Source organism: Anopheles maculipalpis, chromosome 2RL, assembly GCF_943734695.1.
Source record: "Anopheles maculipalpis chromosome 2RL, idAnoMacuDA_375_x, whole genome shotgun sequence".
In the NCBI taxonomy this organism is placed as follows: domain Eukaryota; kingdom Metazoa; phylum Arthropoda; class Insecta; order Diptera; family Culicidae; genus Anopheles; species Anopheles maculipalpis.
The window spans coordinates 74,620,077-74,644,646 of NC_064871.1; the positions used below are offsets into that span (position 1 = coordinate 74,620,077).

Consider the following 24,570-nt stretch of genomic DNA (forward strand, 5'->3'; position numbering starts at 1 on the left):
ATTGGTGGACAATTTATAAAATCTAAGCTCTGACAACGGATACATTGAGTGGAGATGCTTCTGTAGATTGTAATATGACTGGTTGGCAGTCAAAAATTTTGCACGTATCTTAACATATCTGTTACTTTCGGTTATGACTTTTGAGCCCAGACAGGTGATGTTTTGGACGACTTCAAAGGTGCGATCGCATATATATACATAACCCGTTGTAAGCATAAGGTAAGGTTTTGTGCCGCATACTCGATCCTTTGGTAAGCTTCTGTCGCATATGGGAACCTCAAACAAATAATGTCTATGTCATCAGTCAGGATATTATAGAACGATCCTCAAAGTTTCCTCCTCCGAGTATCGTAAGGCCCTAAAATTGTGAAGTATTAAACGACTTAACGAAAGATTTAGGCGTCTTAACACAAATGCTGGAAGAACCACGAATCTAACTCCTTTCCTGAGAGATCTGGATCATGAGGGAGTGGTTGCAACATAGGGAGCGAGTCGAGAAATTGGGAAATTAACTGAGCAAAAGAAGGACCTTGAGATAAAGGATAGTTTGAAAAATAATTTTAACTCTTCTAATAGCCAAACATAGGAATGTTAAAGAAGCCTGTTCCACACGATTTGAACTTAGAAAAATGCCGGTGAAGTAACCGTCATTTAAAGCGCGACCATCAAAGAGTTAATCCTTTTAGTTAGATAAGTAACTAACATAAGAGCTTAGCTAGGGAATTTAGATTGCGTGCAATAAAACGGAACAAATTGTTTGACCATAACTCTACGCTTATTGTACAAGTTCACAGTTTATTAATATGACAAAAAAAATCAATAATTTATTCCACCTTTCTCGCCGGGGTTTGCAAAACCATCGCAAAACAGCTGATATGCCACACCTCAATCAGATAGAAACACCTCGCACAAGTCACGAACTTCAACTTGTGGGTATTAAAACTAACTCTCCATCCTTTGCCGGCGGTTAGTTTGCGACGAAAGTTGTCTGTGAGCTGTGCTCGGTGTTTTGCGGACTCAAAATGTCAATTCGTGCCAAACTGAAGTCCATCCCTGTTGGTGCATTGTTTGAAGAGTACTGTTCAGAAAGTTCGGTTCACGGTGTGCGGTTTTTTGTTGGCAACCAAAGAAGTGCTTGTGTCAAGTAAATTTTGAAGCTCTAAAATGGCAAAAGAAGGGCAAATTTAATTTACTTTTTTGTAAGATTTTATGTAACTTCGTTCTTTGTCTTGTGTAGACTAACCTGGTTGGGAGTGTTCATCCTCTCGCTTGTCGGGTGTGGTGTAATGATACAACAGGCGTACAATAAATGGGACCGCACGCCCGTCATCGTGACCCTCTCGGAGGTGCCAACACCCGTCTGGGATATGACCTTCCCAGCCGTTACCATCTGTCCGGAGATAAAGGTCTTGAACACAAGGTTCAATTTTACGCAAGATTTTGAAACCCTTCAAAGCGAGTGGTACCAGACGAGAAGAAACAAGAACCTTACAGTTACAGAAGAAAAGTACGTATTTTAGCATACGATTAATTAATTCTCGCAACCAAAAAAAAACAAAACTAATCATCATAGTGTTTCGACCAAAAAATCAGTATCGGCAAGCTGAAAGCCATCATCCATCACTGTCCGGGTGTTTACAAGCACGAGAATAACTTCATGTTTAACTTCAACCACGTGCCGGAGCCGATAGCGTTGGTGGACTTTCTGAAGAACGTTTCGCTCGACCGCCGGAGCGTGTTTACCATGTGCAGTTCGACCAGCGACGCTCGGTGCACCGACTACATGCAGGTGACACTTACGAACGAAGGTATTTGCTACTCCTTCAACATGATCTCGCAGGAGCAAATGTTTCACCCGGACGTACTGCACAACGAGTACAAATATTTGGACCGCTGGGAGGACGACGCGAGTGAAGCGGTTGGGGATGGTGAGTCCCAGGATGAACTACTGAAAGTTGCCGGTTCCGGTTTGGATGCTGCCATCGGATTCAACCTAATCCATTATCCGCTCAAAATTGATACCTCTTGTGTGGTAAGTAATATCGAAACTATTCTCGAGAATGTATCCCCTCAACTTCAACCGCTTCGCCAATCTTCTGCCCCGTGCAGCGTGGCCGTGGTTACAAAGTGCTCATCCACGAACCGACCGTCTATCCCGACCTGTCCAAGCGCAACATACGACTTTCGGTTTCGCAAACGGTTACCGTCGCACTGAAGCCCAACATTATGATGACCTCACCGGAGCTGGCAAAGTACAGCGCCCAGAAGCGCCAGTGCTACTTCACACACGAACATCCGCTACGCTTCTTTCGGCAGTACAGCCAGGACAACTGTGAGCTGGAGTGTTTAACGAATTACACGCTGCAGCGTTGTGGTTGCGTGCATTACTCTATGCCCCGTACTAACGGTACGCGCGTGTGCAAATTGCAGGAAGCACACTGTCCATCCACTGCACGTGGGGTGCTGTTTATACGCAAACAGCATCGCAACAGTACGGAGGATTACCTGCAGCAGTGCGACTGTTTGCCGGCCTGTTCCTCGGTACGGTTCGATCTGCAGATTACTCAAGATTCGCACACGGAGGAACGGGAAGTACGTACTTCAATCGAGACGGAGCAGGAACTGCAGGCAAGGCTACAAATGTGAGTAAATTAATTACACTGTGGGTATTGAAATATTAGCAGGTTCTTTGCAGAACGAGCAAGCATACGCTAGCATTCTTAAACCATTATTTGTGGTAATTTCTGAAGTACCATACAACAACTTATTTTGTGCTATTTGTTAGGCAAAAATTATTAATTTTTAGAAGCATATTCAAAATCAACGATAAGAAATTAAAAACGTCCTGATGATATTGCTATAACATTTCTTATCATCTGGGAAAAAATTAGGCTCAAGAACTTTTTTGTCGATAATGCTATTAAATGACAATTTAATTGCATCTGTGTGGTCCACTAAAGTTCATAATTTTAGAGTCACACCAGATAGTGAGACAAACACGTGTAATAAAAATGTGCAAAACTTTATGATTACATTTGGAGGAGATACCCGAAATTCTAAGCGTACGGGTATCGGAGGACTGACTATCCAGATACGAGTAGACTCAATCAAGGAAGTCTGTAATGGCAGGCCTTCTATCGATTTGCAGAAGGTCGCTGCTCCAAAAACTAGTGGTTCAATAACAGGTGAGCTGATAAATAGGCCTCAGTTTCGCCGTTGACCTCTTCATCCGACGAAAATTGCTTCACAGCGAGCATCCTTTTGAAATCTGAGAAAAGAAAATAGTCGCTGGAGGCCAGATCTGTCGAATACGCTGGGTGACGAAGCAATACGTAGCCCATGAATTTTAACCATTTTTTAGCACGGTGCGTTTTCTTGATGAAACAAAAAAATTGTTTTCATTAAATGTGACCGGTTTTTGGAGATCTCGCTCTTCAAAACCTCGATGTAGTAATTGCTATTAATGGTCCTTTCCTTTTTCAAAATAGTCCATGAAGATTATTGCTTGCGAATGCCAAAAAACTGACGCCATAACCTTGGCAGCTGATTGTTGCGTTTTTCCTCGGAGTTCCCCATTTTTTTTGGAGCAGGTTCATCGTGCTCAATTAACTTTGATGACTATCTATTGGTCTTCGGATTGCAGTGGTGAAGCCAAGTCTCATCTATGGTAACAAAACCGATACAAAAACAAAGCTCCGAATCATCAGCACGTTGTTGTTTTTGGCCAAATATGAGCTCGTGCGGCAGCCATTTTGCACAGAGCAGAGCAAATACTCGCGTATGAAATGTCAGCTATCTCGATCAACTTCATATTCGAGTTGAGTTTGATGAATTTTATGAATATCTTTTATGTTTTTGTCGGTAATCACCTCTTTTGGGCGCGCGCTTTGTGTGTGTGCTCATTTCACCGTTCGTTTAAATTAAGAATACCAATACTTGGTGGTTCATTTTCAGATACTTTACCATCACGGAGAATTCCTTCTTTTCCATAATTAATCAACACACACAAGTTGCTTCACAAAAAAAAAGCCCTAACTCACTAGGTTATTGTCTGAGTGCTGTTAAATGATGACAGAAGTCGTTTCAAGGTTGGCACAAACTCAAATTGATATAAATTTCGTTTTACTTGCGCGTTCTATTTGTCAGGCCAAACAATTGTTAGCCGACCCGTTACCAATTGCACTAAAAAAAACTTTAAATTTCATACTATAATTTAAAAAATCTTGTGCTTTTTTTCTTCTTTTCAGCCCAGTGTACTCAGTGCTTCAGGTGTACTATCAGGACACTCATTTCATACCAGCTCAACGATCCGAGCTGCACGGGCTCGTAGACTTCTTGGCTAACTGTGGCGGACTGTTGGGATTGTTTATTGGTGTTAGCTTACTGAGCATAGTGGAAGCAATCTACTACATTGCAGTTCGTCCACTATCCTGTAGAAAGCGTAAACCAGACACAGGGGCGAGCGATGACATTTGTTAAGCGAAGTCCTTGATACTAATGTTGTTTTCTGTTTGCTTATAAAATTACCCTTTCTTCATAAAATCCTCTGTGCATGATTAGGATGGTCTAGTTAAAGACGACCAAGTCATGCAAGCTACTTTTGTTGGTTTCAGTAAAGGTAGAAAAACAATCGAAGGCCATTTCTAGCGACACACTTTAATTAATAACTTGTTAAAAAAATGGCAGAAAAAAAAACTCGCTCATATTGAAGCTGCCTATTCATAGTTTGTATGCAAATTTTATGCAAAAATCAGCCCGCATCAACTAGCAAGGGACTACATCTCCCATATCATGTTTACTGCTGCAAAAATAATTGCTACCTGTTAAGGCTATTCCCGTGGTACGTAGAAGGACATCATGATACCGAATGCAGAACGGACTCGCAGCGAGTCGATACGGATGGACGGTCTATATGCGATTCGAATCCGTTTAGTTTGCTGGCAGCATTTATCCAGTGCAAGTGTGCGTTTTGTGCTCGTGTCCCGATGAAAGGCCGTCAATCCGTCCGGGCGGAAGTGTTCCAGGAGTACTGTGCCAACAGTTCCATCCACGGTGTGCGTTACTTCGACCGAGATGAGCGTACTTCCTGTGAAAGGTGCATCATGCATTCCGTTTTCCATGTAGAGTTGCTCCTCCGCAGCGTCTTTAACGTATCCTTCCGTTTCCGGTTCACGCAGATTCTGGTGGCTAGTGGCCTTTCTGCTCTCGATGGCCGGCTGCGGAATAATGATTTACAAGACGTACGTGAAATGGAACCAGGCCCCAATCATTGTTACCTTCTCCGAGAAAACCACACCGGTGTGGGATGTGCAATTTCCCGCCATTACCATCTGCCCCGAGACGAAGGTACCGATGGCAAAGCTTAACTTCACTGGTGAGCTAAACGGTTTGCTGGAATCGGTCCGTTACAACTCCAACAGCACACCGAGTGATGATGTGTAAGCATTTCTGTTGATAGGGTAAACTTGGATTGGATTTAAGGAAACATTTTGTCTTGGTTTCTATAAGAATCGAAAAACTGAAAGCCATATCCCAACTGTGCAACATGATATTCCATTCCGGATATCGGTGGCTCCGGCACGTGAACGCCACGGAAGAGGATGTTGTTAATGTGATGAGAAATTTGTCTCTTAAGCGAACTGATGCTCTAGTGGTTTGTATGTACGGTAATCAGTACACAAGCTGTGCGCCATATTTGACAGAAACGATTACGGAGGAGGGCATCTGCTATACCTTTAACATGATGCCTGAAAGTGAAATATTTCGCCCAAGTGCCCTTCACAATCAGTACAACTATACAGAGAGGTGGGAAAATTATTTTGATTATGAGTCAGAATTTGAAGATGTGGAAACGCCCCTGTACGCTGTAGGTGCAGGACTTCATGCTGGACTTACACTGTATCTCAAACATGCCCAAGAGGATACAGACTATCTTTGCACGGTGTGTACTGCTTGTCTTGACGAGCACTGTTGAATCCATTATCCTTATTCCAACAATCTTTTGTAGGGATTCTCGCAAGGCTACAAACTGATGATACACGATCCGGACGAATATCCGCAGGTGTCGATGCGCAACATACGGCTACCATTCAACCACGAGATTGCGATCGCGCTCAAACCTCAAATGATCACCACTTCACAGTCCGCTGCCGATTATAGCTGGCAAAAGCGACAGTGCTTCTTCAACCACGAGCGTCATCTGAGGTTCTTCAAGATTTACAATCAGCAAAATTGTGAGCTAGAATGCTTGACAAACCTAACGCTCGAGCTGTGCGGATGCGTACGCTTTTCGATGCCACGCTCGAACGACATGAAGGTGTGTAAGTTGTCAGAATGGGACTGTATGTTCCGAGCGAAATGGTTACTTGGACTTCGTCAAGCACCGATGGATGTACTGGATGAAAAAATAATCGACATAATTACCAGCTGCAACTGTCTACCGGGTTGCAGCTCGGTGCATTATGATGTGGAAATAACGCAGACATCGCTCGATATGGAGAACTTCTTGCGAGCAAGCAACGAGCTAAAAAGATATAATATGGACAAGTAAGCGTTACTAACAGCGTATACAAGAACAGAGGACTCATTTTGTTCATTTCCTTGCAGATTCTTCATAACAACGCTTGCGATCTACTTCAAAGAATCGTACTTCATCACTTCGAAGCGATCGGAGCTTTATGGATGGGTTGATTTTCTGGCCAACTGTGGTGGACTGTTGGGACTTTTTATGGGCGTCAGCATACTGAGTCTGCTGGAGATATTTTATTTTACCACTATAAGACCATTTTCGGTACGGAAAAAGAGTCGAATTGCTGGGCAGCATAAGCCGAACGAGATTCACAACTCATTACTTGCCGTTGTAACTAAAGTCGATTAAAAATGTTAAGGAGCTCAGTTTAAACTATTGCAAGTTGAAGCCTTTGGCCCCAACTCACATCAGGCAAGTATATGATGCATACTACACATCTTTCATAGACGAGTCATTAATGTTTCCTTCGATAAAAAATAGATAAAGCTTAAACAATCTACAACACATCCAGTTTTAATTATTTAAATTTATTTGTATTTTGTCACATAAACCAAATGTTGCATAATTGTAAATGTAAATGATTTCCATGCATTTTGGGCGACCCGGTGGTGTAGGCGACAGCGGCACCGGTCTTCAAACGGCACGACCGGGGTTCAAATCCCATCCGGACCGCTCACCCGTAGTGAGTTCTGACTAACGAACTACGTGGTATCGGCAGTCTAGCAAGCCATTTCGATGGCCTGCATGACCTTAGAGGTCGTTAAGCCAAGAATAAGAAGAAGAAGAAATGATTTCCAAATTGTTAGAATTCCAATCGAACCAACTAGAAGACTAGAGGTCTTACAACTGCTTGCAATCGGCTAGTATCATTAGTGCATCTCAATTTAGGCTTTCTAACGGCGGCGCCGGTCTTCACACCATTATCCAACTACGTGATATCACCAAGTCTAGTAAGCCATTAGATGGCCGGCGTGACCTTAGGAGGCCGATAAGCCAAGAAGATGACGTATTTTTGTCGTTGGTCCTTGGAGTGGTCCGCGGATGAAGCAACAGCTGCACCAGTCTTCATACGACAGGACCGGGGTTTAATCTCCATCCTTTTCACCACTCACAATATGAGCGATCTCCATCGGGTTGTTATCCAAAACATGTATGGGGATTTGTTCGATTTTAAGCAAATTTTATGCCAAATATTTTGCAGTAAATAGCAATGCAACAAATTCTTTTCTGAAGACCACAAACAAAATCTGCGCATAGTTGATGGATGTACTAGCTTCTATGTATCAGAAACTGCAAAATACCAGCACTTCCTTCAGGATGTAAACTAGTCGATGCATTGGATGTTCAATAGAGCGATGAAATCTTACGACCTAATTTGTTTCTGAGATCTCGAATCCATTTCTAGGAAACTTGTTCTATGACTGCAGTCCTCCATCCACAGCTGCATCCTTCTCCGACAAGTTTGACTTTACTCGATCCAGCCAATGAGCTCGCTGTGCTCCTCTACGCCGCGTGCCGTACCGAGATAATGCCACTAGACGATCCTTTTTGCTAGTGAGAGCTGATTATCCAACTGCGTTGTATCATCTACTAACTTCACCCAACATCCTGCTGGGTAAATACGTCGAGTAGAAGCAGAGATGAATATTCTTTTTATCTGTGTCGTTAAAGTACTGACAATTTGGGATCTTGTCCTCGTTAATTAATTATTTCATTATCAACACACTCATTACAAAATGGCTGGCAGAAATTGATGTTCGATCATTGTATAATGGTAATTCGATCTTATACAACGTGCTCCAAGTGCCCATAAAAACTGCATTCTGGGTATAAATGTTGAATCGGTTAAAACTATTACATTTTTTACAACCGAACACTATACACAAAACATGTTTAAAACAATATACGCTAGACGCAGCACGTCTAACAGCTGTCACGGTCGATAGGATAGAGCCACCATCCTCTCATCCTTGCACGCATCGCTAGGAGACCGATCAATGTCTCCTACGAGCGACACTCACCACTTTGTCCTCAAGGGCCGGCAAACCATTTCATAGCACACAGCAAAAAGCGAAAGATGTTAAAAAGGATTGCAATTTTTTTATTAAAGAAAATAAATGGAAAAGTTTAGATAATTTTAAACTTATATTTCGTTTGAATATCAATTATTTCGATTGATTTTTAAGACATAAAACAGGCAAAACCATCTGTTATCAACCGAGAAAACGAGCTCGGTGGTTCAGTATTGACTGACTTTTTGTAATTCTTCACACTATTTCGTAGAAACTTTTATTCTCAACACAAACAGCAACTAGCCAGTAAAAACTACTACTCAAATGACTAGCTTACCTTGCAATCAGCATCCGTTATCGCTTTTCAAACACAATTCGCAGCCCATCCCTGGCTTGGTAAACGAAGGATCGCGAATCAATGGCGAACGGTTTATCGTTCGGACCAACCGTAACACGGTAGTTTAGTATCAGCTTCGCCAACGCCAGCTTTACCTGTGCCTGCGCGAATCGCATTCCCAAACACATCCGTGGCCCTTCACCAAACGGTAGAAAGATTGCCCCGGAATGCGTCACTTTCCGCTCCGGGCTGAAACGTTCGGGATCGAACTTTTGCGGTTCTGGATAGTACTTCGGGTCCCTAAATGGGGAAATGCAAGTGAGGCGTTTTAGTCATTCGTGGAGTATGCAAATCAGAAGCCACACTCACATATGTATCGCCAGCACGGGAATTAAGATTGGTGTCCCTTCGCGTACATAGATGCTCATATCGTTCCCGTGCTGGTCCCGGAACCCTTTGCGCATGATGTACTTCTTGGTGCAGACTTTATGCATCGTCGCTGCAGGTGGATGCATGCGTAGCGTTTCGAGCATTACCCACTCCAGATATTCCATTTGCAGCAGCACATCAAAGTCTAGGTTGCCCTCGTTGGTGTCGATTTGCTTCTTTACTTCGTCGTGCAGCTTTTGCTGCACCTCTGGACTTTTAGCAAGCTGAAAAGATTCGCTAATGAAATAATGTACGTAAGTGATTACGTTGATAGTGTGCTACGTACCCGGTATAGGGCGAATCCTAAAACCACGCTCGATGTTTCGAAACCCTCGAGGAAAACTGTGAGTGCTTGGGCAGTGATTTCGGTTTGAGTTGTATCTAAAACAGTAAAAAAGTTTTAATTGTAAGTGTAAAACTTCACATCCAGAGCAAGTTAAACTCACTATTTTTGTCTCTGCTTTTGAGGAAGGACTGCAGGAAGTCTTCCGGCTCGGAGTCTTTTAGTTCTGTTGCCGAACGTTGGATGATGAGGTTAGCTACCAGGGATCTTATCCATTGGTCCACCTCCTTTAGCAGAAAGCTGCAATGTGAAGGAAGACATGTCAATCCTTAGCTTAAGACTCCACTTTCTTCTCCAATTACTCACGGTACCGGAATCCAGTTTGCAATCGTAGGAAGAAACACGGCCATCATTGTTTTCACGGTGGCCATGTGGGACGTCTCAAACACACGCCTTCCCATGCGCCGGAATTCGCTCTCCCGTTCCGAGAAACAATCGCCATCGATGCTGAACGTACAGGCGACCACATTCTGTGTGGTAAAGCGTGCTGCCACCTACAAACACCACAGCTAGATTAGGATACATCCTAACGAGCTGATAAGTTTATCCGCCCCAGCTTACCTCTTTAGCCTCGAATTCGCGCGCCACATGACGACCGATAAATGCCACAAACGCATCGGACACCGACTGCATGACCGGGAACAGTTGCTTTATCTTTGCACCGGTGAACGATGGCGTCAGCAGACTCCGGGATCGCTTCCACCGCTCTCCCGACACCATGAACGGTTCGTGCGCCAGCAGTGGATCGTGCGTAACGTCCAGCAAGAAATCATTGTTCGCAAAGCACTCAAAATCGCGTGTCAGTATGTTCTTCACTAGCACCGGGTCTCTCACCATTATGGCGGGTGTGAAAATTTTAAAGTATCCAACAAATGGCTTGTCTGGAAAGGCACTGAAAAAAAAAACCATCAAAACCATGTTACTATTTTGGATAGGAAATAAAACAAATTGCACTTACTTATACCAATCGCTTGCCAGCTCGCAGATATGTTTCTTCAGCGTAAGTGTAGGGCCCAAGTTTCCCGTAAAGAGGGACGGTTTCGGATGTGGCACACCATCTATTTCCCAAAACTTGTAGTTATGCTTTACCAACCAGTAGAGAAGCCACACAAGCCCAAACAAGGGCACCGCCAGTAGCGGATTGTGGTAAAACAGCCCTGCTAGGAGAAAACCAGAAACCAACATCTTGCTACGGTGCTTAAACGGAAACTGAAAACCTGATTCGCACCCGACCGGCGTTGCAGCTACATATCGCAGAAACGATAAGATACTGTGGAAGGTTAAAATATGCAGTGTGATAAAAATAAAACAAACGATAACGCTCTTAATTCGAATATCAAATTATCTTTACGTAATCGATGAATTGCAACTATTGATAAGAAAATTGTAAAGCAAAGCCACGAGACGAATTATAACGTTATCGAGGCCGTTTGTTTATGTTTGAAAAAAAAGCACGTGGGCAGTACACGAGTTTGCGTGTAAGTTGCGTACAACATTAGGTATAGCCATGATGCGATTTTTAAGTGCTATTTTCTTTTTCAAAACCAGCTCAAACTAAAAAAACAAGTTGCAAGAAATGATAATATTCTCTTAAAACTATTAATAAAAGAGTAGAATCCATCAAACTTTGAAATCTTTTAATTAAAACTCTTACAAATGGCAGCCGTAAACTGACGTAAACTGTTGAAGCATTCAACTAGCCTTCGTAAACATCGTGCAGTACCAGAGCAATTGACACCATGGGATTTTATTTTATGCACAAACTATTTTTATGTTTTGTTGTTAATTTTTAATATGTATGATTATTTTCGGAACTGAAACATGGTATATTTTTGAAAATATTCACTACTGATTCCTATCTTTTTAAGAAATGTAGTTAAAATGATTTTAAGGTCTTATTTGCCAAAAATCCATCACCGACGGGAAACCCACTGTGCGCGTTTTGTTATGATTTCTCGTCAGAGCAAATGGTTCCGTGGTCGCCAGCTGATCGGTTAGTGCGCGAATAAATCTGTATATTTTAGTCTTTTGTTGGTGCAAAGTATACATTTAGTATTGTGAAAGAACAACGCGTCAGTGCTATTTTAAAAGAGCTTAACTTGTGATTAGTTTTTGTTGTAGAAAATACATCCAGTGAAGTGTTTTCCCTTAAGCATTACTGCCAATTACTTTGAACGTCGCTGAAGGTAAGTGTTGTAATCAATTTAACCAAAAACCTTCACGCTCCTTTGCTCTGTGAAGTTCCTGAATCCCAAATACTTGATAAAAAGATGTGGTGCTCAGGGTTTTTATGACTTCCAACCACGCAAACTGTGTAAGCTTGATGTGATAAGCATAACGGCTCCGCTTCAATCGACGGAAAGCGACAACCCAAAACAGAAACAAACCCTCATTAAGGAAAGCATAAAGCACTCTTATCAGAACTTTCTTAACCTTATCCCTTTCTTCGTTTATCCTTCGAATGGCATCCAATCTACCACGATCAACCCTTATCGATCGAAGGCGAAGGTGTGCAAATGGAATGAAATGTGAAATTTGTTTCCCCTGTTCTTGCGCCACTGTCTGCAGCGTTTTCGATCGTCAGCGCCAGCACAAAAAAAAAAACAAGTCAGCGAGGGAAGAAGAAAGGGATCAAAAAGTGCATCGATCGGAAGCGGTACACAGTTGATCGGGTCTTTTCCTTTTTTTCTTTTTTCCTGTCCTTAATTTCGTTCGTTCTTTTCAAGACACCAAATGTGTCCGTCTGCCTGGCAATGCGTTACTGCGGTGGACAGGAAATGAACGGTCAATAAAATTTGAAACGTACGATAAATGTACGTTACTTTTGGGACAACGGCGCACCGGAAGTGCAGTGCAGACGTGATGGCATGATGGCGGTTTCGCTTTACGAAGAGGCCGTTAAGGTCATACGACATAGTTTTTGTTTTCCAAATTTTAAGCTTACATATTGAAAACATCTTAAGATAGCTATTTTACATCAAGGTTCATATAAGAATTAACAGTAAACAATATTTTATTCGATTAAGAAATCCACGTGCAAAAAGATTAGTTTGCTGACTCGAACAAGGTTAAACCAGAACAACTGAGCAACGGTAACACCTTGCAGCAGATAATCACAACAACGGATCCCCCGATCCCATTACGCCAAATTATCACAACTGCGCAAACCACAATTGAACTGTCACGATATCGCCGATATTGACTTCAATTTCGCACACTACCGATTCCAATGCAATTCTACCCCATTCGCTTCGGTCCTTCGCGGTAAGCAAATAGTAGCTGAGACGATGCAGCTCGGCCCGGATTCGGTTGAGTTGATTGTGGGTAATTTGTTGTGGCCTGTGACGACCATCATTTGCGTTGCCCTCACTTCGATCGGGCGCTCTGGTCAGGTTGGCCCTGGACGACCTTGTGCACCTTGTGTTTATGTGCTGTAGAATGTGGAGACGGTGCCATCACCATCATCATCGCCAACACTGCTGTGGAAGCTTTCACGATGATGAGTTCAAGATATCACTCGAACCGTCCACTCTTCAAGTAAGCCACCAGTACCGGCCACTTTCGTCAACGTGAACGGGTGAACCACTTCACTGCCTGAATGCTCCGAACTTCGAATTATGTTCCTGATGATTGTTCAATACGATAACGCTTGCGCTCGCAAGAAAAACAGGCATTTCTGGGTCTGGATGTGGAATCGTTTTCCTACCACATAATAATCCGTCCGTACCAGCCAATCTACTTCGGCGGTGAAACACTCAAGGACCCCTACAGGGTAAGGATTACCACTGTTCGCAAAAATATGTTCTACAACGTGCCTTTCTTCTGTTTTAGTGTGATCGATACGCGAATGTAAATCATTTGGCCACCGATCAGAGATCATCTGAAGCTTCCCTGGATGGGTAAATTATACCACACCCAAGTTATAGTGCGCAAAAGGTGGACGAACGTGAAATTATCACCTCATTCACGATTGAAGTGCAATTTGCATTTTCTTTTACCACTTTCGTAGCAAATGTCCGAGTATTCTGGATGAGCTTTGAAGTTGGCACAGGTGGTTTTGTCGAATGTTTGTTGCTTTTAAGATTTAAGGGAAATCCTATCTTATTTGTAATACCTGTACCTCCTACACACAACTGGAATACCTTTGCGGCTTGTTTAGTAGTTCGGTCAAGAACGACCGGTTTTTTTTTTCTTTGAATTGCAAGCATCATTTTCGACGAGGATTTTTGAACAGTGTTCTCGTGTGTAGCACACTTGAAGGCTATGAAGCCTTAACGAACAAGCACCCAAGCTTTGTGATGAGTGTAGAGACAACATTTGTCTTGTGATTGTTATACTCACTGCTAATACAGTGGCAAGTGTTCCTGCTGCTTGAAATAAAAATAGCCTACGGATCTTAAAATGTTTCTCTTTTTTTGTTTTGTTTTGTTTATGGATTTTTTTCCGATGGTTGGTGATTTTCGAGGTGAAATCCTCTCTGGTGAATCATCGGTAATCTTTCTAATTTTATTTTATTTTTGTTTGTTTATTCCTGTAAACGACATAAGATTGGAAAGAATTGTCAATATTTTGTTATTTATTTATATTATATTATTACGGTTTACCGCCGATTTATACATATATTTTTTATTTATTGTTTTTGTACCAAAAAAAATATGCCATTTTATATTGTCAAACAAATTTAAATGGCAATTTTTGTTTCATTAGTTTTATTTATTTTATACTCAATTGTATCATTACTCAAAAACATAATATTTTATAACAAATTAAATTACTTTTATGTAAAGTAGCATGTAAGCATTTAGCACGGAATTAAAGGAGCATGTAAACATTTTTTTTGGCATTCATCAAATAAAATTTTAATTTGTTTATATTTCAGTGTGATGATTCTCCGCCGTATTGTCAACTGTTAAATTTTTTATTCATTAATTTTTTTAAGAAAGCAAGAACATCAGGCCGGCCTCAAATTGAATAGAAGAAAAAATACTGTTTAGTTTTTTTTCATTTGTTTATTATTAATTGTTGCTCGATCAATCGATTTTTATTAAATGTTAGTTTTAACAGCTTTCTGTACTTTAAAACGATTGTTTTTTGGCTGGTTGCTTTTTGTAACACATTTTTAATATATTTACAGGAAAATGCAAACGATAGAGTGTCATTAATATGAAAAAAAAATTGACAGATGGACTACATTTTTTCCATATCAATTGCACACGCTTCCAAAAGAATATTTGGCAATTCTGTGTCAATATTTGCAGATTCGCTGATGTATTGCGTATTTCTTTATCAATGGAGTTTTTCATATTCGCTTGCATTATTCTCTTAAACTGACCTTCAGCTCCCTATCATTTGTGTTTCGCTGTAAAACATTTGACAAATTGTTTTTAATTATAAATTTTTGAAGGGTTCAAAATTCGATTTTTATAATTTTATTTATTAATGTCGTTGATTTCTTATTGTTTGTAAACTTGTTATTGTATTATTTTAAATGCGACGGCTTGCGCCGTATTGTCTAAAAAGAAATTATGTAATAAAATTTTCGTTTTGCCATTTAACGACTTTTACGATTTTACTGTATCAAATGTTTCAAAATGTTATTTTTCCAAATTTTTCATCCTAATTTTTATTGTATGTAATAAAGCAGTATTTTAACAAAATGTTATCACAATTTCTTATGCTCATGGCTCACGCACGCTGTAGTTCATCTACTCAACAGCAAATTCACATTCGCTGCCACAATCGAACGAACTTTCTTGCTATCCCAATCTCAAGCCCAGCTCCACCGCGATAAGCACCGGCTCAAACCAACAAGCCGGCTTGCCGGACAAAATGTCCATCCGTCCGGCCCTTGTGTTGGTGCGTTCGTGTACCTTCCCAAAAAAAGGTTCGCGTTCGTCGTACAGTCGGAACAGTTCCGACCGCGAAGCCCGATTTGTCGGTGTGTGTAAAGCAATATCTGGACCGGAGGCAGCAAAACGTAGCGAACTTCACATCGTGGAAGCTTTCGCTCGGTTCAGTCGCTGTCCGATATTGTTCAGATCCGGATGTTGGTCGCTCCGTGAACGACGGTGATAGGTAAAAAAGGGATCAGTTTTCGTGTGCTTTCGGTGCGATCTTTCGGTTGTGTGTCGTTCAGTTGTTCGCGCGTGTTGTGCAGTGCGTGTCAAACCGTTCAAAGTAGGGCATCAAGCGTTGAACGTGATGATGATTTGCATACTTTGTTGCCAAGTGCCGGTAACTTCCCAACAACTGTAGTCAATCGTGGTGTTCGGTTTATGGGGGAAACATCGTCTGGAGACATATTTTAGTGAGTGTTTATGCTTGTTAGTACGATTTTCTTTTACTAAACATAAGTAGTAATTAAAAACAGCATGCTTTCTTGAAGTTTACTGAACGAATAAACTATCGAATAAACTGCAGTAATTGTAATCAAATGATATTGCCGCCTTAAAATATTATTCATTTTGGTCGATTTTTGAAAACTGATTCAAATTTGATTTAAATTTTAAAATTATTTTATGAAACAAATGGAAAAATAAATGAAGTTGTTATCATTAGAGTAACATCTTCAATTTGTAACATGTCCGAGATTTTGTAAAATTGCAGGCAATTCGCTCAGTTCAAATTTAAATCCTCTTGGCTACAATATATGTTCCTGTGTAGCATATACTTAACTGCGGATTGCAATGAATCATTCCCTGCAGACGGTTGTATTCATCATCATATTTAGCTTCTCATTGGCAACTCCTAGCGAAACCTCCCCGTCGTACATTCTATGGCACAAGAATGCGCCTAGATGCGACTTAGCTTTTCCTTCGCTCTGATCTTGCGGAAATGAGCGGACAAAAACAAGGGCGCAAAGCAACTTGAGCTGAAAAATAAAACGTCGTCTTGTTGGATAGCGGAATCGGAATGAACAGAGGGCATGAAGGAAACAAAACCAGCGGACAGAAGACAGAAAAAACTGTATACTTACAAAAGCCTCCTTCTTGCCGCCGGTGAACGATAATAATCTTCCTGTGTGCCGTTGCTGCCTTGGTGAAGCAGGCAAGAGTAAATAATATTTAACATATTCCAAGTCGCTGCCGTCTCGTCCCCAGTTTTGTGTGTGTGTGTGTGTGTGTGTGTGTGTGTGTGTGTGTGTGTGTGTGTGTGTAGTGTCTTATATCGGTGGCTTACGCTGATCTTGAGTTGCGTCGTCCGATCTTGCGCGTCCGGACTGCTATTTGTCGTCTTTGTAGCAAAAAGCTCTAGGAAGCTGCACCGATCGCTACTACGACAGCATATGCGCAAGGGTAACGTGCCTTCGGTTTAAAGATCCCTCAAAGCAAACTGGCCGGACTTACTGCCTGTGCAGACGGGATGGGTTGTGCAGCCGCGCGGTACAGCAGAACAGCTGAAGAAGTAACAAGTTTGCCGTACGCCACGCTTCTACACCCAACTACACAAACTGCTTGCCGGGGAAGAAGAGTTTAAGCAAAGGCAGCAACTTTAAGAAGAAAAGTAAAACAACACACACTCCGGTTACCGTAGCCATTTGCTGGAAGCAAAATGAAACGAAAACGTAAACTCGCCCATTCCCGGCGCGGAAACATTAAATCGCCTCCAATCGTGCACTGGGCCGCGGGGAGAGTATGTGGATATGGATGAAAGGTTGAGGCTGGCCGCCGTCTATCACCCTGGAGGCGAATGAGCCCTGGTTGGTGTTGGACCGTTTTTTGTGTACCGCAACATTACATGGGCTGTTCCAGCATTGGCAGGATGCGAGAGAGAAAGACTGAGTGCAGCGCAGATGATTTGTGTGTGAAGTTAATAGGCGATCACTTTTGACAGCACTTCGGCGAAAATTCTTTGAGCTAATTGCATTACAGAAATGAGATTCTTTCGGCGGTGCAGTGCAGTGCAGCAGCAGTAACGGCGGGAGCATTGTGCAGCAGAAGACAGCGAGCAAGTCAAACAATAGTAAAAAGAGAGATGTAAAGAAATCAGAATTACAACAATATAATTAAAGGCTTAGATGATGGAAGTAGAGGATAGGATTTTCCAAAAATTTTCGAATTAATTTGAAGGCTTCATAAAACAGCAAACATCACATACTTCAATCTGTAATATTTTTCAATACCTTCTTTATTTCAAGATTTAAAAGAATTTTTGTTTGACTTTTCTACTACATGATTTATTTACTCAAAATATTACTATTAATTTTACAGTGACGGATAAAACATTAACACATCCCTAAAATTCGTTTTTGGAACTTCAGCTCGTGATCCTTATTATTGTTACAGTCATTCTAAAATGTGAATTGAAGCATTATCCATCGTTATCTTCACAATTTGTTTGCTCAATCACAAATAACCGTATTGCTGCTCAATGCCTCCATAAATAAACGAAAAATAAAATTACATCCACAACTGAATATGTCAGGTCCTGCCGTAGGTAGACCGGTGCCGCCTTCAGCCAGCGATCTGCCTGCAATTTAAATAAATACCAGCAAAAAGTAACAAAATTGAGGCATGAATAAATAAATACCGAGTTAGTCCTTGCTAAAGTTTGAAAGTCGAAGGAAGAGTTACGCTAAACAGCAAAAATACCAGTTAAAATGTTTTAATCTGATTAATGGCATTGTTTTATCCCGCCCCGCTTATTGTTACCTTCAGGATGACCAAATGTCATAATCATAATCAACCTCTTTATTGAATTATGATACCTTCGTTTGGTCTAATTTTCCTCTAGGTTTGAAAAAAACTTTTTTTTCGTAAGAACGACCAGGCCGTATTGACTTATGAACACCACGTAGTGAGGTAAGTCAGTCCTCACTACGGGAGGACGATCCGGATGGGATTTGAACCCCGGTCGTGCCGTTTGAAGACCGGCGCCGCTGTCGCCTATCTGTTTGAAAAAAGGCTTTTCTGTCACACTTTTACAAAATTCAGTTGTCTTATTCTACTGCCCATCACTGACTTAGTTTTACTTATTAAAATATTGCTGTTTGAATATATAGCTTTTGGCAATTGTTTTATCTACTTTATTCAACTAATTTCAATCTTAATGACATTGAAAGATTTTTGCATCATTAAAAATTAGTTCAAGATTAAACTGTATTGCAACTGTATTTCAATTGATACAGACATACTTTCTTCTTTGCAATATGTCTTTACGTTTTGTATTTTTAAAGTTGAAAAGATTTTTTATATAAAATTTGTTATATATCACGTGCTATTTTATTGTTTCCCTTGTATATTTGCTGTCGTAGATTTAACTTTTTTATGTTTATTTGTTCATTTTTCATTTATTGTCACTTTTAATTTTTATTTTAATATTTAAACATTTTCTCTCTCACGTTTAGTAACTTAGAGTTTGTTCAATTTTCTTCCTAATTCAATCATAATTTTGGTAATTTTTATGTCGATGTGTTTTGAATTTATTTATCATACAGTAAACTTAATTTTATGCCTTAAGTTCTCTATCCATTGCCCGTTGATACACTCGTGCTAGAAACTTCAATGCGGCGCCAAGCGAGAAAAGCTTCATTTTGAGTTCTTTTCTTAACCATTTTGCCTGCTCCAACGTGCTCCACTGTTTATCTGCACCACGGCGACACTTGCCAAAGGTATATTCGTCTTCGTTCGTTGTGAGTTTTTTTTTTTTTTCTCTCGCCCATTCCCTTCGCTCTTAAGTACCATTATTGAGCTGAAGACACTTGAAGCTTTGTTGGTATGGTTGTTGTGTGTTATCCATTCCTCCGAACCTCGGGCCGGAATGGGCCCGGGATATGGTGGGACCATAAAACACATCACCGTTGCATCTAGCACCAGTAAAAATGTGCATCGTTTTTTTGCTGCTACGCGTCGACAGGGGCTCTTGTTGCACTGAATTTATGTCCCAGCGGATGGACACATGCTCGACAGCTACTACTAACCGGTGGTGAGCATTTGAATTTGGTACTTCTGGGGTTTTCTAAGCTCGGTGCAAGCGCGCGCAAGATTTATATGAGGTTAGACGTTGTTGCGGGTAACATTAATTTGCGGATTTTCTATAACCGCTTAAACCGGCTCAAACACGCACGATTTACCGTGTTCGGCCCTGTTTGATTAAACACTTCGCACGGAACCATTTTCTTAATTTGATAATTTATAATAGCAAAAAAGGGGGACCACGACAACGTCAACGGGACAGAAAAGCAAGACGGCTGAGGCAAAGCAAAATAATGGAAATAACTAATAGTATTATAAAAATTAGTCAAGCTCACCCTCACGTACGCCTAGCGCTTTGCTGCGCCCTCACTATTCCTGCGCGGTGCAATAAAGCCCCCGGCCTGGCCTCACGGTGCAGTGAAATATATATTCGCAATTAATCTTAGGCTGGCAATCTTGTACCACCGCAACAGAAAACCACGGTTACCGTTTTGGCGTGTCGTCGTTCGCCGTTTTCAACGATGCGCGTTTGGACGTTCGCGATCGTCCGGCTGGCCAGGTTTTTGTTGTTGTGATGCACACAGCATCTTTACCGTGCCGGGTGGAGTGCGATAAGACAACACCGAAAAAAGAAAGAAACACCAAACATAGCTCCTACTTTTGCCTACTTCTTGGTTTGGTTGTGGGGGGAACCTTGAGCGCCCCGAACGATGACCGTGTGCAAGGCAAACTGCAGCAGTAACAAATAAAAAAAAAAAGCTCCCAGGACCGGCTAGACCAAGAACGTTTCTCCGAACCCCTAATTCCTAGGCCCATGGTGCAGAGGAGAGCGCAAAACCTCATCCGACTGAGTGCGATACTTTATCGCGCCCGAAACGATGGGTACGTGCTTCTTATTGTGTTGCCGTGGATCGAGTTCAGCACCGTTGCGCCGTGCTATCGATTCCAGATCAGTCCCGCGCACTCCGCTATTCCGGCCCAAACACAAACTACTCCAACTAACAGAGGGCGGATTTTAATGGTACGGGATTTAATTCTTGCTCCCATACGCCCTTCTGACGCCAGATGATCCGCTGCCTACCCGTACTCGCAAGCGCCACAAGAAGATGTTTCACCAGCGTCAACACAGCCCTGCTCGGTACGGGATCGAACCGTTTTCGTTCCATTTAGTTTTATGCGCCCGTACGAACCGACGATCCTGCAGCGATCGTTTCGACTTCCTGGTCGGTTTTTTGCGTGGAGGCGAACCCCCAAAGCGAAATAGCGTAGAAAATCGAACTGCACTGACCTTTTTTTTTTTTTAGTGTTGTTGGGCCTTCCTTATGGCCACGCGGTGAATGTGATCCAATCCGGTAACAGTGCATTTCATTGTTAGGCTTTTGGTTGGAACACATTTACGACACATTCCTGTCTCGAGGAAGCTTTTTATTTGCTGAACTTGTGATCAGTATGGTGGTGGTGGTGGTGGTGGTGGTGTTTGATGAAAATAAAGATCGAAAGAAGACGAGCTAATGGCACAGTTTTGATGGTCCTGATGGTCTATTGAGAAAGATGACACCTGATTTGACGGCACATAGGATTTATTTCCCACATTTTGTTCTTTTTCTACATTATTTATGAATGCTTTTCATAGCGTTAAATGCAGTATGTGTTATTTATAGGTTATCTGTTTAGTTTTGTTATTATTATCATTAATCAAAATGCAAACATTCCTCTTTTAAAACACAGAAATATTCGTATACTTTAAAATAGTTACAGTGCTGGGTGTTCAAAATCGGACACTTCGAATTCGGCCGTTTTCTCTCCTTTCCAATACATTTACCAGCTTCCTTGAATTGTAAATCCTCATCAAAACTGTGCATTGGGCTTCTTCTATTTCCCTTCTACATGGTGATGTAAAAAAAACCATCGAAAATGTTCTTTTCTACGAAAATAATGAGGAGCAAACGACAAAAGTCTTTATATCGCGCTGGCCACTCAAAGTCGGACACCTTAAAATGTATTTGAAAATAGCTATAATAATATTTAGAAGCATTTCCATGAGCATATCTATTACAGCCTGCAATCATTTCGGCATGCTTTGGGCCAATTTCAAACAAACATTCGAATCGATTTTATGCCATTCTTCCAGGCCTGCGTTTTGCAAAATTTTTATTTTTTTTTTATTGGTACCAAACATGCTCGATTATATTTAGGTCTGGTGACTGTGGAGGTGTTGCTAACACTGATGGGCAGTTGTACAACAATCACTTTCGTGTCTTCCATGGCTTATGCTGCAATACCTAAATATTCAACACTTGGCTGAACATTTGCCTTAATATAAAGCCGAACTGTTGAAGAATCCACGAATATCTCTGATGTTGTCTTTTAATTCAACAGAGATCGGGAAGGGATTATTTCGTGTTTGACAAATAATGTGTCGTCCGTCTCTATCTTTAATTTTGCGTTTTGATTCGTTGGTAGGTGTTTTTATTAGCAATTCTACCCTCATTTTTGTATCTTTTTATCATGTCGTAGGGATACGTTCTAGCGTTGATCTTCGCTTAATTTGTTCATATCATACGAAAATTCCTAGCAAATCAAAATGTCCGACTTTGAACGTCCAGCGCGATATAAAGACTTTTGTGGTTTGGTCACCGTTATTTTCGTAGAAAGGAGCATTTTCGATTCTTTTTTCTCATCACCATGTAGAAGAGAAGTAGAAGAAGCCCACCGCACATTTTTACAATTCTGACGTTTTACAATTCTAGGAAGCTGATAAATGTATCGAAAAGGAGAGAAAACCTCCGAATTCGAAGTGTCCGATTTTGAATACCCAGCACTGTAGGTCTCTTTACGCCCAATAGCCTCACAACTCATGTCTGACCCGTGAACGGCTAAGCGCTTGCAAGGTAGTTGAACAAGAAAAGCATCTGCAAATAATTTTCCATCAAAAATAAATTGTGTAATGATTGCTTAATCAATTTATCATCAGAATTTTCTTGGCTGGTAGTTAACGAGAGCGTCATATTAAAAAAAATGACTATACACATAAATAGTTGGTGTGACAAAGGTTAGAGGCAGCTCTGGTTCTTACTGAATCAGATCTATCTGAAAGGATTGGAGGTTAGTCTCCTGTAAATAACAATTAAAAAATCAATAAATAATTTACCAACTAAACACAGAATTTTAATATTTTTTAACCTGGTTCCTATGATGATCCATACTTAAATCATCAAGGAGTTAAGGAATTGGTTTACCGACCTGTCATAGGTCATGCCGACAACTAATGGCTTTACTAAATTTACTGATAAACACGTAGTTCGATAATTAGTTCTCACTGCGATGGAACGGATGAAGATAACGATATGAAGATCGACGCCGCTATCATTTCGGCCTCCGGACAGCATCAAGAAGTAGAAATACAGTTTGGAATATTTCTTATCAGATCAGGCAATATTAAATATTATTTCCTTAGAAAAGTAATTCAGAATAGAATCAGATCCCCGATGATGCTCGAGGATACTTTAAAATCTTTATGTATTATTGCTCATAAAATTATTTTGTCTTACATCATATCACAAGCATTAACAGCCTGATCCTGATTTAAACTAGCATCAGTCCTTTGGTTAAAGATTTTATCATAACCAGCTTTTGTCATTGTTTTCAAAGAATATGGGACCCATTTCGTACACAGCTCAATTTTTAAGACACGATTTTTGGTGTATTGAACCAAACTTCGACGAAAGAGACTTTGATTATTTTGGATATGGTCTAAGATAAGATAAGATGATAAGTTGATGACGATGATCTCACCTCATTCAACTGCTTTGATTCGAAAGGGTCAAAGTTATCTTAAAGATACTTAAAGGGTTCAAAAGTCTAACGTCCAACAAATAAAACTACGAATATTCAATCGAAGGGATGCCGCATTGACATCTGAGTTCTTAATCGAGTTGTTGTTTCTTTGAACGTATTTTGAATCTCACCACCTGCTCGATGATTGTTCGCTTGACATCGCTTTATACAGCATTTGATGAATTCAATATTCACGCGATAAATTTCGTCCTTCTCAAACCTCAGTTGAAGTACGAGGTGGGACCTGTCTTCATCATCAGTTCTTCAGGCTGTATTCTAACCGATTCTTGATGGCTTCTTAAGTGCGGCCTTGAACCATATTCTAAAGTCCATCATGTGGCCTAACAGTTCAATTTTATAGCTTCATCATTGACTACTGAAGTTATTAAATCAATATTGGTGATGTTTCAAAGTGAAATAACAATTTTCTCTTAATTTATTCCATCTTATTATTTTGGGTCGGAAGGCGTTTCGGTAGGAAAGGTTAAAGCAGCGCCAGTCTACACAGACAGTGGCGGGTTCAACGGGGAGTAAGCGGCAACGTTGGGCCCTGATCTGGTAAGGGGCCCGAATCCATAAAGAACCTTTCCGCGATCAGCAGATTTAATGTGATAGGGGCTTCCAACTTCTATTTCGCTTAGGACCAACGAGGGACGTCAGGACCTTTTCCCCCGTGATGTGATCGTTAAGCCAGAAATTTGAGTCTTAAAGTTAGGCAATCATAATGTAGTGCAGTAAGATTTAATCTAAGCTAGAAAAAAAAAGGATTTTGTGCACAAAAGGTCGCCATGTTATGTACTTATTTTATTGATGCTTTTCTTTGCATTTATAGTTTGTGTCCTACTTTACCTTAATGTCTGGCTATGAATATTATCCAAAGCCACATTAAGCCGTATCCGCAGTAAGTCTGTGCAAGGAGATCTTCTTCTTCTTCTTGAATTAACGACCTCTAAAGGCCATCGAGTGGCTTACTAGACTCTCCAATACCACGTAGTTGGATAGACAATCCTCAATAAGGGGGAACGGTCCGGAAGGGATTTGATCCTTGGTCCTGCCGTTTGAAGGCTGGCGCAGCTGTCGCCTACATCACCGGGCTGCCCTTTTCTATCTTATCTAGTCTAGAGGATCCTTATCTATCTTATCCAGAGGAGATCTCATCTAGTTCATCT

General features: G+C 41.1%; 2 protein-coding genes and 1 pseudogene across 2 annotated transcripts; 2 read left to right on the forward strand and 1 right to left on the reverse strand.

The window, feature by feature from the left end:
- The first annotated feature begins 1,022 nt into the window (after positions 1-1,022).
- Positions 1,023-4,479, forward strand: LOC126556076 (pickpocket protein 28-like). The gene is made up of 5 exons (XM_050211273.1): positions 1,023-1,144; positions 1,238-1,507; positions 1,594-2,032; positions 2,110-2,642; positions 4,248-4,479. Exons 1-5 carry the CDS (start codon positions 1,023-1,025, stop codon positions 4,477-4,479), a joined length of 1,596 nt encoding a protein of 531 aa, XP_050067230.1.
- Positions 4,480-4,985: 506 nt separating this feature from the next.
- On the forward strand, positions 4,986-6,877 carry LOC126567467 (pickpocket protein 28-like; annotated as a pseudogene).
- A 2,018-nt stretch (positions 6,878-8,895) lies between these two features.
- Positions 8,896-10,835, reverse strand: LOC126556515 (probable cytochrome P450 6g2). Its single transcript, XM_050211778.1, has 7 exons — positions 10,609-10,835; positions 10,212-10,542; positions 9,957-10,144; positions 9,754-9,890; positions 9,594-9,688; positions 9,248-9,531; positions 8,896-9,178 (listed from the first exon to the last, which is right to left on the reverse strand). Exons 1-7 carry the CDS (start codon positions 10,833-10,835, stop codon positions 8,896-8,898), a joined length of 1,545 nt encoding a protein of 514 aa, XP_050067735.1.
- Positions 10,836-24,570: the final 13,735 nt, after the last annotated feature.

What these genes read in the sequence shown, in the direction of transcription:
- LOC126556076 (XM_050211273.1), top strand. Translation starts at nt 1,023, where the DNA reads ATGTCAATTCGTGCCAAACTGAAGTCCATCCCTGTTGGTGCATTGTTT. An exon ending in AAATTGATACCTCTTGTGTG is followed by an intron (nt 2,033 to 2,109) that starts GTAAGTAATATC and finishes TGCCCCGTGCAG; the next exon opens with CGTGGCCGTGGTTACAAAGT. An exon ending in CTGCAGGCAAGGCTACAAAT is followed by an intron (nt 2,643 to 4,247) that starts GTGAGTAAATTA and finishes TCTTCTTTTCAG; the next exon opens with CCCAGTGTACTCAGTGCTTC.
- LOC126556515 (XM_050211778.1), bottom strand. Translation starts at nt 10,835, where the DNA reads ATGTTGGTTTCTGGTTTTCTCCTAGCAGGGCTGTTTTACCACAATCCG. An exon ending in CAAAAGCAGAGACAAAAATA is followed by an intron (nt 9,689 to 9,753) that starts GTGAGTTTAACT and finishes TTACTGTTTTAG; the next exon opens with ATACAACTCAAACCGAAATC. An exon ending in TAGGATTCGCCCTATACCGG is followed by an intron (nt 9,532 to 9,593) that starts GTACGTAGCACA and finishes GAATCTTTTCAG; the next exon opens with CTTGCTAAAAGTCCAGAGGT.